We start from the raw sequence: 12,407 nt of genomic DNA, 5'->3' as shown, positions 1-12,407 counted from the left end.
AAGCAAACTTCCTTTTGATTCAGGACTTGTAGCACTGAGGTGTGCCACTGTAGCATCCCATCAGTTTTGTCTCTGTGCTGGCACACAAATAATTTAGAGTATTCTCAGAGATGGCTTCTCCTCTTCTTGAGGTCATAAAATGAGAGCTTAGTGGTAAGTTTTATCTCCTGCTGTACTTCAACACATACTCATTTTACAGCCTCAGATAACCCTTGTTTTGGTTAGAACTCAGACCGGTGACAGGTTAGGAGCTAAGTGCTAGAAAGAGACTTCATCGAACTTGATTAGTTCCTTGACCAGGTGATTGTTTCAGCTGTAGGCTCCAGACACGTCATTCAAGGTGTAACTCTGTTGTCTGTTCATAGCTGTCTTGTGCCAGCCGAGGTACCACAGTGCATTTGAGCCCCCAAGGCTGGACTGAGAGACATGACATAGTGCCCACAGGAGAGCCTTGACCTCCTGGCTTGGGTGCAAGAGGCCAGGAGGACACCAACACACATCTGCAGTGCAGTCACTCACCTGTGAGGAGGACACCTCAGTCTATTATGAGTCCATAACCGGTGGACTCAATGACATCAGTGAGTTTAGGACAAGATTCATCTCTTGTCTCCCAGATCCTCACATCTGGGCACATAACATGCCTTACCATCCTTTGGCTCTATTGTCTAGGTTTTCCCTGTTGTTGTGGGGACCAGACAAATAATTTAGATGTGTGTAAATCTACTCAAAGGCAACTGAGGGTGAAAAGAACCTACTCAGTCTCCTTTTGCATTGCTTTCATCTGAAAAGTGTGGACAGTACTCCCTCCTTTTGCCATCATTAACTCCCTACACAATTCATGTTAAATCTCTCCTGTCAGGGGTTTATTCTTGTCCCTTTCTGCAGGTAGCTAGCACAGCAGAGTGGTGGCCTACAGCTACCATGTCTGGACATTCAGGGGTTAACCAAAACTGGCAGGAAGAGAAGCTGACACCACTGTTAAAGTGTCAAAATTTGAATCTCATCAAATATCACACCAGGAAAAAAAATCACACTTCTTCTAAAAAAAATTAAACCCTTTTTATTTGTATATTTATTTTTATATATAAAAGAAATACAAAAAAAAAAAAGAACACAAACAATGCTGATTATGGCAATTCAGGTTTGTCAGCCCCCTCTGCCTGGGCTGCTGCCTCAGATCCACCGGGAGTGAGCAAAGTCCTCCGGTTGTAATGTCCTTTTATGATTCCAGAGTTATTGTTCTCATTAAGAATTTGTTTCTGTTTTTGCCTGTTAAGAGACTGTACAAGTCCTAATACAACAGCTGCTAATGAATACTGTCCAGTCAGTTTCCTTGGTTGTAAGATTAAAGGATTTGGTTGAACTCTTCCTAGAAGAAAATATGTTTTGATTTTTCCTTCCTGTTCACTGATACCTTTGACATAAATCTCTCCTCGGTAGTCGAAGGCAAATCCCCGGTCCTTCAGGATCAGATACGTTTCTTCAGGCACTTGTATTCTGTCACTAACACCTGTGCTGTCCATTCGACTTGCTAAATTAACCGTTTTGCCCCAGATATCGTATTGGGGTTTCTTAGCACCGATAACTCCTGCTACGACAGAGCCATGGCTAATCCCTAATAATAAAAAAGGAAAAAACATTAAAAAAATTTGAGAAGATAAACCCTTATGCAAGAATGACTAAAACCATATTCACACTTAAGAATCAGATGAAAACTGCTTCAGATACACTTATCTCTAAGCTTTGTACATACATCTTTAAGGAAGAGATGTATATACAAAGAAATTAAGGGGAGAAAAAGCTGGAAAAGCTAGAAAGCATGAAAAGGAATATCCAAAGCATTATTTTATTAGACATCCATGTCAATGAAATCCCAGTACTTATGTGCCATCTCTACGTTATTAGCAAAGCTTCTGCAAACATTCTCACATAGTAGGAAAGATTTCTCTAGAAGGATCTTTCTGGATCTACACTTGTTGAAGGCAACCTTGTTAGTGCGATACAGTCAAGAAATTACATTCTTATGTTACATGAAGTGAAAATATTAAATCATTCTGTGAAATTATTGAATGACTATCTTGTAAGATTGTTGCACAAAATTAAGACGGGCAATACCTATTTTTTTTCTACAGCAGTGATTTAAAAGTATATTTGATGAGAGTGTAAGACATCTTTTGGAAAAGGATTTTAGTTTTTTAGTTTTTTTTAAAAAAGATTATTTTAATGTGATAGAATTATTTCCAAATACTGTTGCATTCATGCTCTATGAAATCTGTGTAAGTGATCCACAGTTATTAATAATGGATGTCTGTTCCCTGAGAAATCTTGGGAACTGAAATTTCTGCATTTGAAACTCTTAGGAAATATAGATCAGATAGTGGTGCTGTGACCCTCCATGCTATGACTGCTGAATATACTTCAGATTTTCTATGGTAGAGTTGTAAAGGGCATGTTTCTTCCAGGCAGTTTTTGGTTTTGGCCAATGATACAGTCAGCATGAGAAGTCACCAGATTTACTCCTGCTATGTGCCATATATTCAGACTGTTGTTTTATGTCGCATCCTACTAGCCAACCAGGGTATCTCATCCAGCATAATAGCTCCCCATCACAGCAATTCAGAGCTCCTGACACTGATCAGGTAGGAACTGAAATTCAATTTTTGTGCAAAATTGAAGTTCTACTCACAGTGTTTATGAGAACCTACTTTCACCCCTTTACTTAAAAAAAAAATTAAACAGAGAAATTAATAAAGGCCTATGTGAGTATCAGTCTTCGGGCTAGGTCTGGGCTGTGCAGTTCACTTTCTTTGTTACATCTATGGGCTCTTGGTCAGACTTGCTAAAGACAACAGCTTAACTCCATTCCCCATTCACAATTCACTGAAACTTTGATCTTCTGCAATCCCCAAGTCAGGGTCAATATTATGCAAATGGAGTACTTATTTCTGATTTTGCCTGGGATGAAGCCAATTTGAAAACAAAGGATACCGTATTTGGACTTTTTTATATTGTGCACATCCTTGCAATGCTCTTGGAGCACACTTATTGGAGGCAGATCCTTGCAAACAAAACCCCACTTTAATTCTCCTGTTTGAACCATGCTTACCAATACGGAGTTCAAAGTTGTTAAATGAATGCTTGTTGATCTCCTGTATGCTTTCATTCAGAGCTATGGAGAAGTCAGCCAGGGCACACAAATGTCCCCATTTGTCTTCACATTGCTGAGGAAAAAGTTACAGACCAATATGTTAGAAAAGTTCTTCATTTGCTCAGGTGGTACCCATCTCAGGTGGTGCCAAGTATTTAAATTTGGAACCTATAGGAACAGCCTCAACATACTAGATCCAAGAGCGGTAGGGTGTTACTAATAGTAATGCTCCCCAGTTATGTCACAGCACTTGTATACCTGGATGAAGAGAAGCTGGGTGTAAACTACCAAAGAAAGTAATGTCCTGTCAACAATCTGGCAGACAATCATGAGAATTAACAAGGCATGTGAAATCAATCTAAGGCTGAGAAAAAAAGTACAGACAGGATTGAGCTAGCTCAGGTGCCAAGTCAAAATCTAGTGAGAACTGGGAATGATGCATATAAGGAAAAAGTAGAACAAAAGAAGTGAAAGATGTAATTCTCATTTGCTGAAACTGTCACAGAGGAAAAGCACCAACTCCAATGCTCTCAGGGATGGAATAGTGACAGAAACAACAGGGCAGGCCAGGCAACCTGGAACTGGTTAAGGGAGAGATAAACGGCTCTTCTGTAGCACATTAAACACCTGTGCTTAGGTCAGCAAAGTCACTCCCTGCTCTTTCCCCTACAATTTGATTCCTACAGGGCGGTCAATATACAGATGGGGACTACTAGTAGTTTTTAGTCTTTCCAGACACCAACAGATCACATAAAGAGGCAGGGACTCTCAAGGGCATCAGTGGAGCAAGGACCAGCTGTGGGTTTGGCCCAATGATTGTGTGATGTCATCACATCTGTTCTGAAGCAAGGTAATCCTTTCTTCATATTTCCAGTTCATAGCATTACAATACATTACATTACAAAACATTGTAAGTCTCTCCATGGGCCATGCAGTCCGGTCCTTTACAGTTTTCATCATCTTCAGTGTTTGATGCTGAAAACGAGCATCTCCCAGGCATCACCCTGTTCTGTTCACACCGTGCTTGGGCTTTGTTCTTAGCCTCATTTCGTTCACAGCATGCCAACATTCCTCAGCAACCCACACATCTTAGATGTTGACAAGGTGACAGATAAGTATGTATACCTAAAATATACTTTAAAAATACATTAAGCTCTTATAGTTCAAGAAAAGAGATGAGTTGATCAGTCTTGGAAAGGCAGTGAAGCGTTTCTTCCTTTGATTTTTTTACACCAATTAAGAGTCAAAAGAAGTGGTTAGGATCTGTGTAGCTATAACCGGCTATCTCCCTGATGTTCAATCCTTCTTTGCCCATTTGTACACAGAAGCATTTTAACTTGGAACAACCAACAATCCCATGCTTCTCTAGTTTTGAGGATTTCCAGCTGTCATCATTACTTGCTACTCTGTAGGTGGGAGATGCTCAGCTAGTTACACTCCATGTGTTTTAAAATGTATTCTAAACAAACAATGGAAATTTTCTAGTTTATAAAGCTCTTGCTAATCTGTCTTCTGCTTTTCTGGAAGTTGTGATCAGTGTGGGCAGATCTGCTTCCCAATCTGTGTCCCAGGACACCACACCCTTTTTTTGTTGCTCTTCCTTGGGGAGAGGTACCAGTTGCCAAAAAAGATAGATCTGAGCAAAACTGACTTCTCCTTGGATGTGTTTTAGAGCCTTATCTAACTCCTTTGGAGACCCTGTTTCCAGGCAAATTCTTGGGTGGAATTATGAATGGAATTTTGTCGTCCAACTTATCTGAGGTTTATGGCTGTGACTGTGTATGTGTCCTCTATGACTGATCAACTTGCTTTGTTTGTTCTTCAGTTGAACTGATGGTCTGCTTTCTTTCTGATGTCTAATTATTGCACTGTCTGTAGGTAGGCTGTGTCACAAGAGAGCACAAATGCAGCATTATACTTGCATAAGTGTGCTGTCACTTAACAGATCTCTTTCTTTATTGATTACTGGAGGTTGTCAGTCATGTTCCAGTCTGAGTTACAGTGGTAACGTGAGAGTCTGTCTGAAGATATAGATAGACTTCATCTAGATTCACACTGATGTGATTGAAAGGAGGTTGTTTTTTTTTTCTCCTATAAACCTAAATTTGAGGAAAGAATCCATATGGTTCTTGTTCCAAGCACAAGATGTCATTTCAATTCATCAAGAAGTTAAACTATTGTCTGCCAGAAGCCTCAAATGTCTATTTTATTTTATCAAAACAGCTTCAAGAACAACACAAAGATAACACTAATATTTTCTATTATGAATGGTCAGACTTATTAATGGAAATTATCTCTTACCTGTTTTTCAGGTGATAATCCTGACACGGCCATGTATGTGCTGCCAATTGTTTTAATTTTTTCAATATCTTGAAATCTCTCTTCACCTAGTAACTAAAATACATATAAAATAATACTGTTACTTTTGTAATTATTAGCACAAAATGTTTCTACAGATGTGAAAATGAATGTTTACACTTGTAGTATTTTCCAGTTGCCACCCAGTTTATTCTGGGTTCTGGTGCACACTGATCTGGGACTTTGCAACACCACCGACTCATAGAGTGCATTCAAGCGAAATTGTGCTGTTTGATAAATCCTATAATGACTAATATGAGACCTGCATATGCCAGCCTATCATAAATGCACCTGAGTCCTGCATTTCCTGAGGTATGATCGCTGAATATTAGTGAGGACAGAGTCTCTGTGTATGTATGTGTGAATACAAGAAGAGTTGATCCCTTAAAACTGTTCTTAAAACTCTTTTGGAGGAACTTGGTTTGCAAATTAAGTGCTGCTACAGCAACAATTCAGGTGATAAAACCAGTGTTCAAAGCCAGGCTGGATGGGGCTCTGAACAACCTGGTCTAGTGGAAGATGTCCCTGTCCATGGCAGAGGGGTTGGAATGAGATGATCTTTAAGTTCCTTTCCAACCCCAACCATTCTGTAATTCTATGGGTGTTAAGTAGATATAAAGATCTTGAGAATCTGGAAGAGGAAGAATAAATTTAGTTTAGTTGCTAAAGCACTGAGTAAAGTGGGAGTGACAGTTTGGTCCTTATTCCAAGTCTATATTTATGGTTTAACTTAAGATTTTCCATGAAATAGGAACCAGAACGACAATACGGTGCAGTATATGGGCATTAATCACCTCATCAAAAACTTTTAAAATGCTTATTGCTGTATTAATGCCAAATACCCCAGGAATCTTTGTGGTAAGCTGTATGGTCTCTAATAAATTTAGGTATCAAAATGGGTAGTAAGTCCTGGGAGAAAAAAAATCAGTTCATTAAAAAAAAAAAAAAGAAATTTCAAATTTCACTTCTAAAGGCTCAATGTGGGGTTTAAAGGGGAAAAAAAGTCTCTCTGTGGTCAGGCAAAAATTTAATGAAATATTTCCCCCTTTTTTTTGGACATTCTTGAGCATTCTTTTTCCATCTTGTGGCTGGAATTTCCTGTTCATTAAGGGGATTATTTCACTCAAAGGGAGAAACATACCACAGGCATAACATGAAATATCCCCTGCCATTGAACTAACCACAGTGTACGTCAGCTGCAGCGCTGGGGTCTTGGAAGCTTTGCTGTTCATGTACAGATATTGCACCATCTGTCTCTAATGGGAGGCTGCTCAGCCCTGAGCATAGGGAATACAAAGCCATATGGTTTAATGGCTCCCGTCCAAGTCAGGAAAGTCCAAAAACTTGACCTGCGTCTCATTTTCCTTCAAACTGCCAGAAAAGCCCATTATGTACCTTTCCCTCCTACAAGGGCAGCCCTTCCAACTGCTCTTTTAAAGAAAAAGATCATTTCTTGTAGCTCGCCTTTGTGAGCAGTGAGAGCACCAGGTGTGGGCAAGAGGAGAAATGGGGTTTGGTTGAAAACAGTCTAATATTTTCATTTCCAGATGGTTACTGGAAGAAATAGCAAATAGCACACTAATTTAAAATGTATAATAAATATCTAAAATTACACTTCTTAAGAAAGAAAGAAACTATTGGCAGTGAGGCAATTTAGAAGAAATGATCCCAAGTTATCTTTTTTCCTCGTTCATTATTGTTCCAAATTTCTTTTTTTTTTATTTTATTTATCCTTGCTTTATCTGGCATGTTTGATAGCATCTTTCTTCTTCAAATAACAGTCTATTTATAAATTACTATCTTCACAGTATGACAGGTTGATGGATTTTGATATTGGGCAAAGATATTCCAACTCTGTCCTAAATCAGCTGCTACTTGCTACAACATTTTAAATAGGCTGCTAATTTACTACAATAGTCCAGGGAACATTTTCAAGCCCTAGAATGTGATTTGTATCTGAAAAGCAACTAGTGGCTTGATGTCACAATTCATGCACAGCCAAGGTTATATGGAGGTCAGACCCTGGGTTAAGATGTATAAGATAGTACAAAACCTCAGTATTCCAGGAAGTAGGACACAACTGCAAAGTAATCAATCTGAAAGCAGGATCCAGTGTTCTGTTGAAATCTCTACTTATGGCAATATAATATATTAATATCTGTTGTCATACTCACTATGTAAATCACTGCAGGATAAAGAAAATGTGAGGAAAAAAACCAACTGTGAACAAGATAGCTCTTATTAAAGCACAAATCCCAAGTGTAACATTAAGAGAGGTAAATGATAAATTAAAGACGCTAGAAAGAATATGATACTAAAAAATATTCCTTCAGGACTCATAATTTCAGAAGTAATGTTCCGATGTTAATCTTTTGGTCCAACTTCTCTAAGAGTTTAGACTTGTGTCTTAATACTATAGTCACATAAAAAAACAGGTAATTATAAAAGTAGCTTTTCAATGTTCATATTTGTTTCTTTTTGTCAGTTGAGAAACCAACACCTCTCATTCTGCCTCAGCTGAGAGGAAGAGTGGATAATTTGGAAATCAAAAGATTTGTGAACCACAAGGGAAAAAAGCCTGTGTGGAGGCTGTTCTTTGAGAAGAGTCAGCCACATACTCAGCAAGACTAACATTTGGACCAGGTTCCCCCCAGGGCCCTAAGAAAGACCTAGTCACAAGCTGCCTGCTCTGTGGGCACCTACCCCATGCAATTGTCAGTGGCAGGTTCTGTTCCACCATTCACTACTTTTTGTTTGACTGGCTTGTTCTAACATAAATCCATTAGATGAACAGCAAAATAACAGACCCAGACTGCAACCCTACTGTTTTGCAGTAACAAGGAAAACCCTCTGAACAGAAGAAATAAGATTTTATTATTTTCCAGATTTTCTGCTTGTGCACCAATCACATTTTCCCAAACAGGTCAATTTGTATTTTTACAGCTGCTTTCATTCAGAAACATCATCTTGTCCCTATGGACAGATCATCCTTAATACTGTTATCTCTGCAAGGACAAGAGGGGACTCACAGTGTAGAATCTGATTTGAGCTTAGGAATTCAATTCAGTTGTCTAAACATTTATGTCTAGTGTGATCTAGAGCACACTTCCCTCAAAAACCTCCAATGGCTTGCTCTAGAACAATGTAAGTTTTTTTATAGTGTAGCGTGGGAGCTGATAATCCCAAGTGAGTTTCTCAAATCACCTAGGATATGTCAAATGGAACCAGGTGCCCATGTCTTACGCTACTCTCTACATTAGAGTGTCTCTACAGAGGTGTTTGTGTTGGTCAGGAACAAAGTTTTCCCATGGATAACAGATCTATTCTGCTCTCAAGCTGCACATCTGCATTTTATTGTATTGAGGCAGCAGACAGTCTTGGCAAGGAACACAATGAAAATAAGGAATAACAACATCATGTTGTGCCAGTCAACAGCTAAATGGAAAAATTGCCAGCCCTGAAACACTGTACCCAAAATTCCTTCTGGTTCTTTTTCCATGGGTAAAATTACTCTCTTTAATTGTTCTTTCTGTCATATCACTTTTCACATTTCTTAGACAGAATAAACTAATGACATGACCATGCTGCAAGTAGGTTAGCAATCAGCAGGGGATCACATAATTTCATTTACTACCCATACCAAGAACATATCTATTCTTCAACCAAACATGTCTGGGACATAATACAGTCCCTAATTAGGTCCTTTATTAATTACAGTGCAGGTGTTAGGGGCCCGAAAGTAATATTGTGTTAGGGCTTTAGATGAAAACCTTGTCTTCAGTAATTACCACAGAAGCATTGAAATTTTGTTGTGAAGATTACAGGAATGTGCATGACAAAATATTTTAATGCAAAGACTATTGCTATGAATTAATTTAAGTTTGAGTGGTAATCATTTTAATCAGATCTGGAAAGGAAAACAAAACTATTAATCAAGAAGCATGCTGACAGCTGTGCAAGATCTCAGAGGTAAGAGGTAGGTATTTATACCCATAGGGAAAGCAGTGCAGGAGCTTAGCAGGTGACAGAGTTCTTCTCATGGGAGTGTAATTTTGTTTTCTACTAAAATGCACAGGAATGCAATTCCTGTGAATTCTTCCATTTCTCACTAATAGTTTTAGTATCGCACCAATTATATGGATAAACTTTCAATGTCGGTGTCTCTCAGAATTTGGTAATCTTTACCCTGATCCAGCTTTTATGAGCAACCACTCTATGAACATTCCCCATGCAGGTGCCCAGGATGAGAATTCACAGACCATTGGTACCACATTTTCTGCTTCCCTTTTCTGTCTGGACCATTCCAGTCTGGCACACAGACCCAATCTCAGTGATAAGTAGAGATGATTTAAATTCTATTTCTACTACGTGGAAGCTCATGAGAGCTACATACTCCTGAAAACTGCTTGCAGGTTGAAATCCTCTGTACTAGGTAATTTTGGCAGTATTTTTGCACCTTTTCTGATTTTGAAGTTTTTTCAAAGCTCTTTGTTGGTTGGTGCTTTGTCTCCTTTCTTAATTCCTCTTGGGCTCCTTGAAAGGCATGATACCACCTGTCTAAGCTTCCTTACTAAGTAGTTAGCAGAGTATCCAATATGAAGTATGGAAATAGCTTCTGACTTCCTCTTCACTTACCAGGTTTTCTTTGTGTCCACCTAGGAATAGCTACATTGGTAGTCTGACTTGTCTTCTCCTGTTTATCTAATCCCCTCTTCAGCATCTTTTCTAAAATTAATTGGACAGGATGTCAAATAAATACTTTTTATTTTCTGTTTCCTTTCCATTTAAAAAAATAAAACCTCCCTTCCCACTGAATTCCTCAGTAAAACAAGCAGCTTTACTCCATCTAACTCTCTATAAAATCCCTCAGCAGACAATTCTCCTCAGTTAACATATTACCACCATGGTGCATTTTCTGCCCAACGTTGGCTTCTGATCTGTGTGCTTCACATTTCACTTGACACTATTCTACCTCTAACATTCATTGAGTCCATTCAACCAATACCTTCAAACCAACATTTTTATCTGTTTGCATTTAGACCACTGTTTTCCAGAACTCCTGTAAACATGTTCATGCTTCCTTCTTCTACAGAACTAAGGCATTTTCTGCTTCTCAGAACACTGGAACAGATTGGTGCTTTTACTTAAGGTTGTTTACACTTCAGTATTGCTTTCAGTCTTTATCTCACTAGGTCATTCAGACCAATGTTTGGCAAGATGTAGAGCATGAAAGCAAAACAGAAGAGTGTAATTGGAGCAAAAAAGTAAATCAGAAAACTATTGGGAGCAAAATAATTACTAAATTTGATACTTCAGGATATCATTTCCTATTTGGGAACTCATTGTTTAAGCAATATCAGGTTTTCTTTATTAGCTGGTATTACCTCATCAAAATCTGCAATGATTTCATTCAGCAAACGCAGACATTCTACTCCTTGGTTATTCATCTCAGTCTGAGAATAAAAGTCAGCAAATCCAGGAATAGAAGCAAACATCACACCAACAGCATCATAGGACTGAGAGTATAACTCCTAAAAGAATGATGAAAAAAAGGATCAATTGAAGTGGTAACATAAGGAAGAAAATATAATTAGCTGCAATTAAAATAGTTTTGTTACTTTTTCCACGCATTAATACCTTCATATCTGATGTTGGCATTAGTATATTAAGTGTTAGCCAAGTTCAACAGGAGGAGGCTGACAGCTCTTATGCTTTTATTGTGGCCTATGTGCAGGGTTTGCTCTTTCTTTGAAAGCCTGCTCCTTCTGCTTTTCAGGTCAGGGGGCTACACCACCAAAAATGAAATAGAAAGTTCCCTTTTGATTTATAAGACAAATGACTTGAAGAAATGAAGAGTTCATTTGCAAGTATGAACTCGAGAGAATCAAACACTGTTAGGCAAGTAAAAGGAACGTAATGTTTGCTATTTATTATTTTTTAAGTCTATCTCAAATTTTTCTAATTGACAATACATTTCTAACTTTTTTTATGGACAGGCATAAGATGGGAGCATTTAAAATGTCTAGTGTGACCTCTTGATTAAAAAATACTCTCAGTTATCACATTTTCTGGTGGATAATTTGTATTTGAAACTACTGCAGCTCTTTACAAGTTTGTTTATTCACAAGTTTACAGAGAGCCCTTACTCTGGTAAACTGCAGTTCTTCTAAGGTGACTGTGGAGCTCCTTGATTGCCTGGCTCTGGAAAATGTTCCTGCTATTATGATTTGAAAGGAGGGAAAAACAGAAGTGAAGGTGATAATAGGGTTATTGGGGATATAAGCAGCTTATAAAGGATCAGTCACAGAAGGCTATTAGGATACCATATGTCACGGAATAAACTACTTTAGTCATATAATTCACTCTGGTAATGAATACAGATGGATTTATGGAGAGGTCTTTGCCATTTCATATCTGAAAATGTGAACATCATCTCTGAAGTTAATTTTCAGAAACTAATTTCAGCTTTAAAAATTCCAAGGACAGAGCTCCACCATAACTCCTGGTATGCTTTTCTTTTGGCTAACATACCACCTCCTTTGATTATGCATTCTCCTTTGATTTTTTTTTCTCTTAGCTTGAACTTCTATAGTTTTACCCAATGGTGGACACTTCCATTTCTGTTTGGGGACTTTTCTTATGTCATTCTGACCTGAGGTACTTTTTTCTCAATGTTCTTGTTAGTGGTTTAAAAAAAAAATTAGTTCTTTGTTTTCATGACAAAAAGATTTATTGCTGGTTGCCAAACATTTGATGTGAATACTCCAGGCTCTTCTTCTTCCTTCATCCTGCTTTTCCCTAGAAAAGCATCCTGAGCCCCCGGCCTGCACTCTGATATACTGTTAATGCTACTACTTATTGAGCTCAACAAAGTGTCCTACAGTAAAAGTGGGGAAATTAT

The 12,407-nt window shown here is 38.3% G+C and overlaps 1 protein-coding gene across 1 annotated transcript in view; it reads right to left on the bottom strand.

The window, feature by feature from the left end:
- Positions 1-1,044: 1,044 nt before the first annotated feature.
- ADCY8 (adenylate cyclase 8) overlaps positions 1,045-12,407 on the bottom strand; it is a 143,450-nt gene continuing 132,087 nt past the window's right edge. The window contains exons 15-18 of the mRNA XM_071553831.1: positions 10,891-11,037; positions 5,450-5,542; positions 3,107-3,221; positions 1,045-1,615 (exon numbers count right to left, since the gene is read on the bottom strand). Of these exons, the coding sequence (XP_071409932.1) occupies positions 1,128-1,615; positions 3,107-3,221; positions 5,450-5,542; positions 10,891-11,037 (843 nt within the window). The 3' untranslated portion in view covers positions 1,045-1,127. The remainder of the gene's footprint in view (positions 1,616-3,106; positions 3,222-5,449; positions 5,543-10,890; positions 11,038-12,407) is intronic.

This window comes from Pithys albifrons, chromosome 4 (assembly GCF_047495875.1).
Source record: "Pithys albifrons albifrons isolate INPA30051 chromosome 4, PitAlb_v1, whole genome shotgun sequence".
Classification (NCBI taxonomy): domain Eukaryota; kingdom Metazoa; phylum Chordata; class Aves; order Passeriformes; family Thamnophilidae; genus Pithys; species Pithys albifrons.
This window is presented reverse-complemented; position numbering and strand designations above follow the sequence as displayed.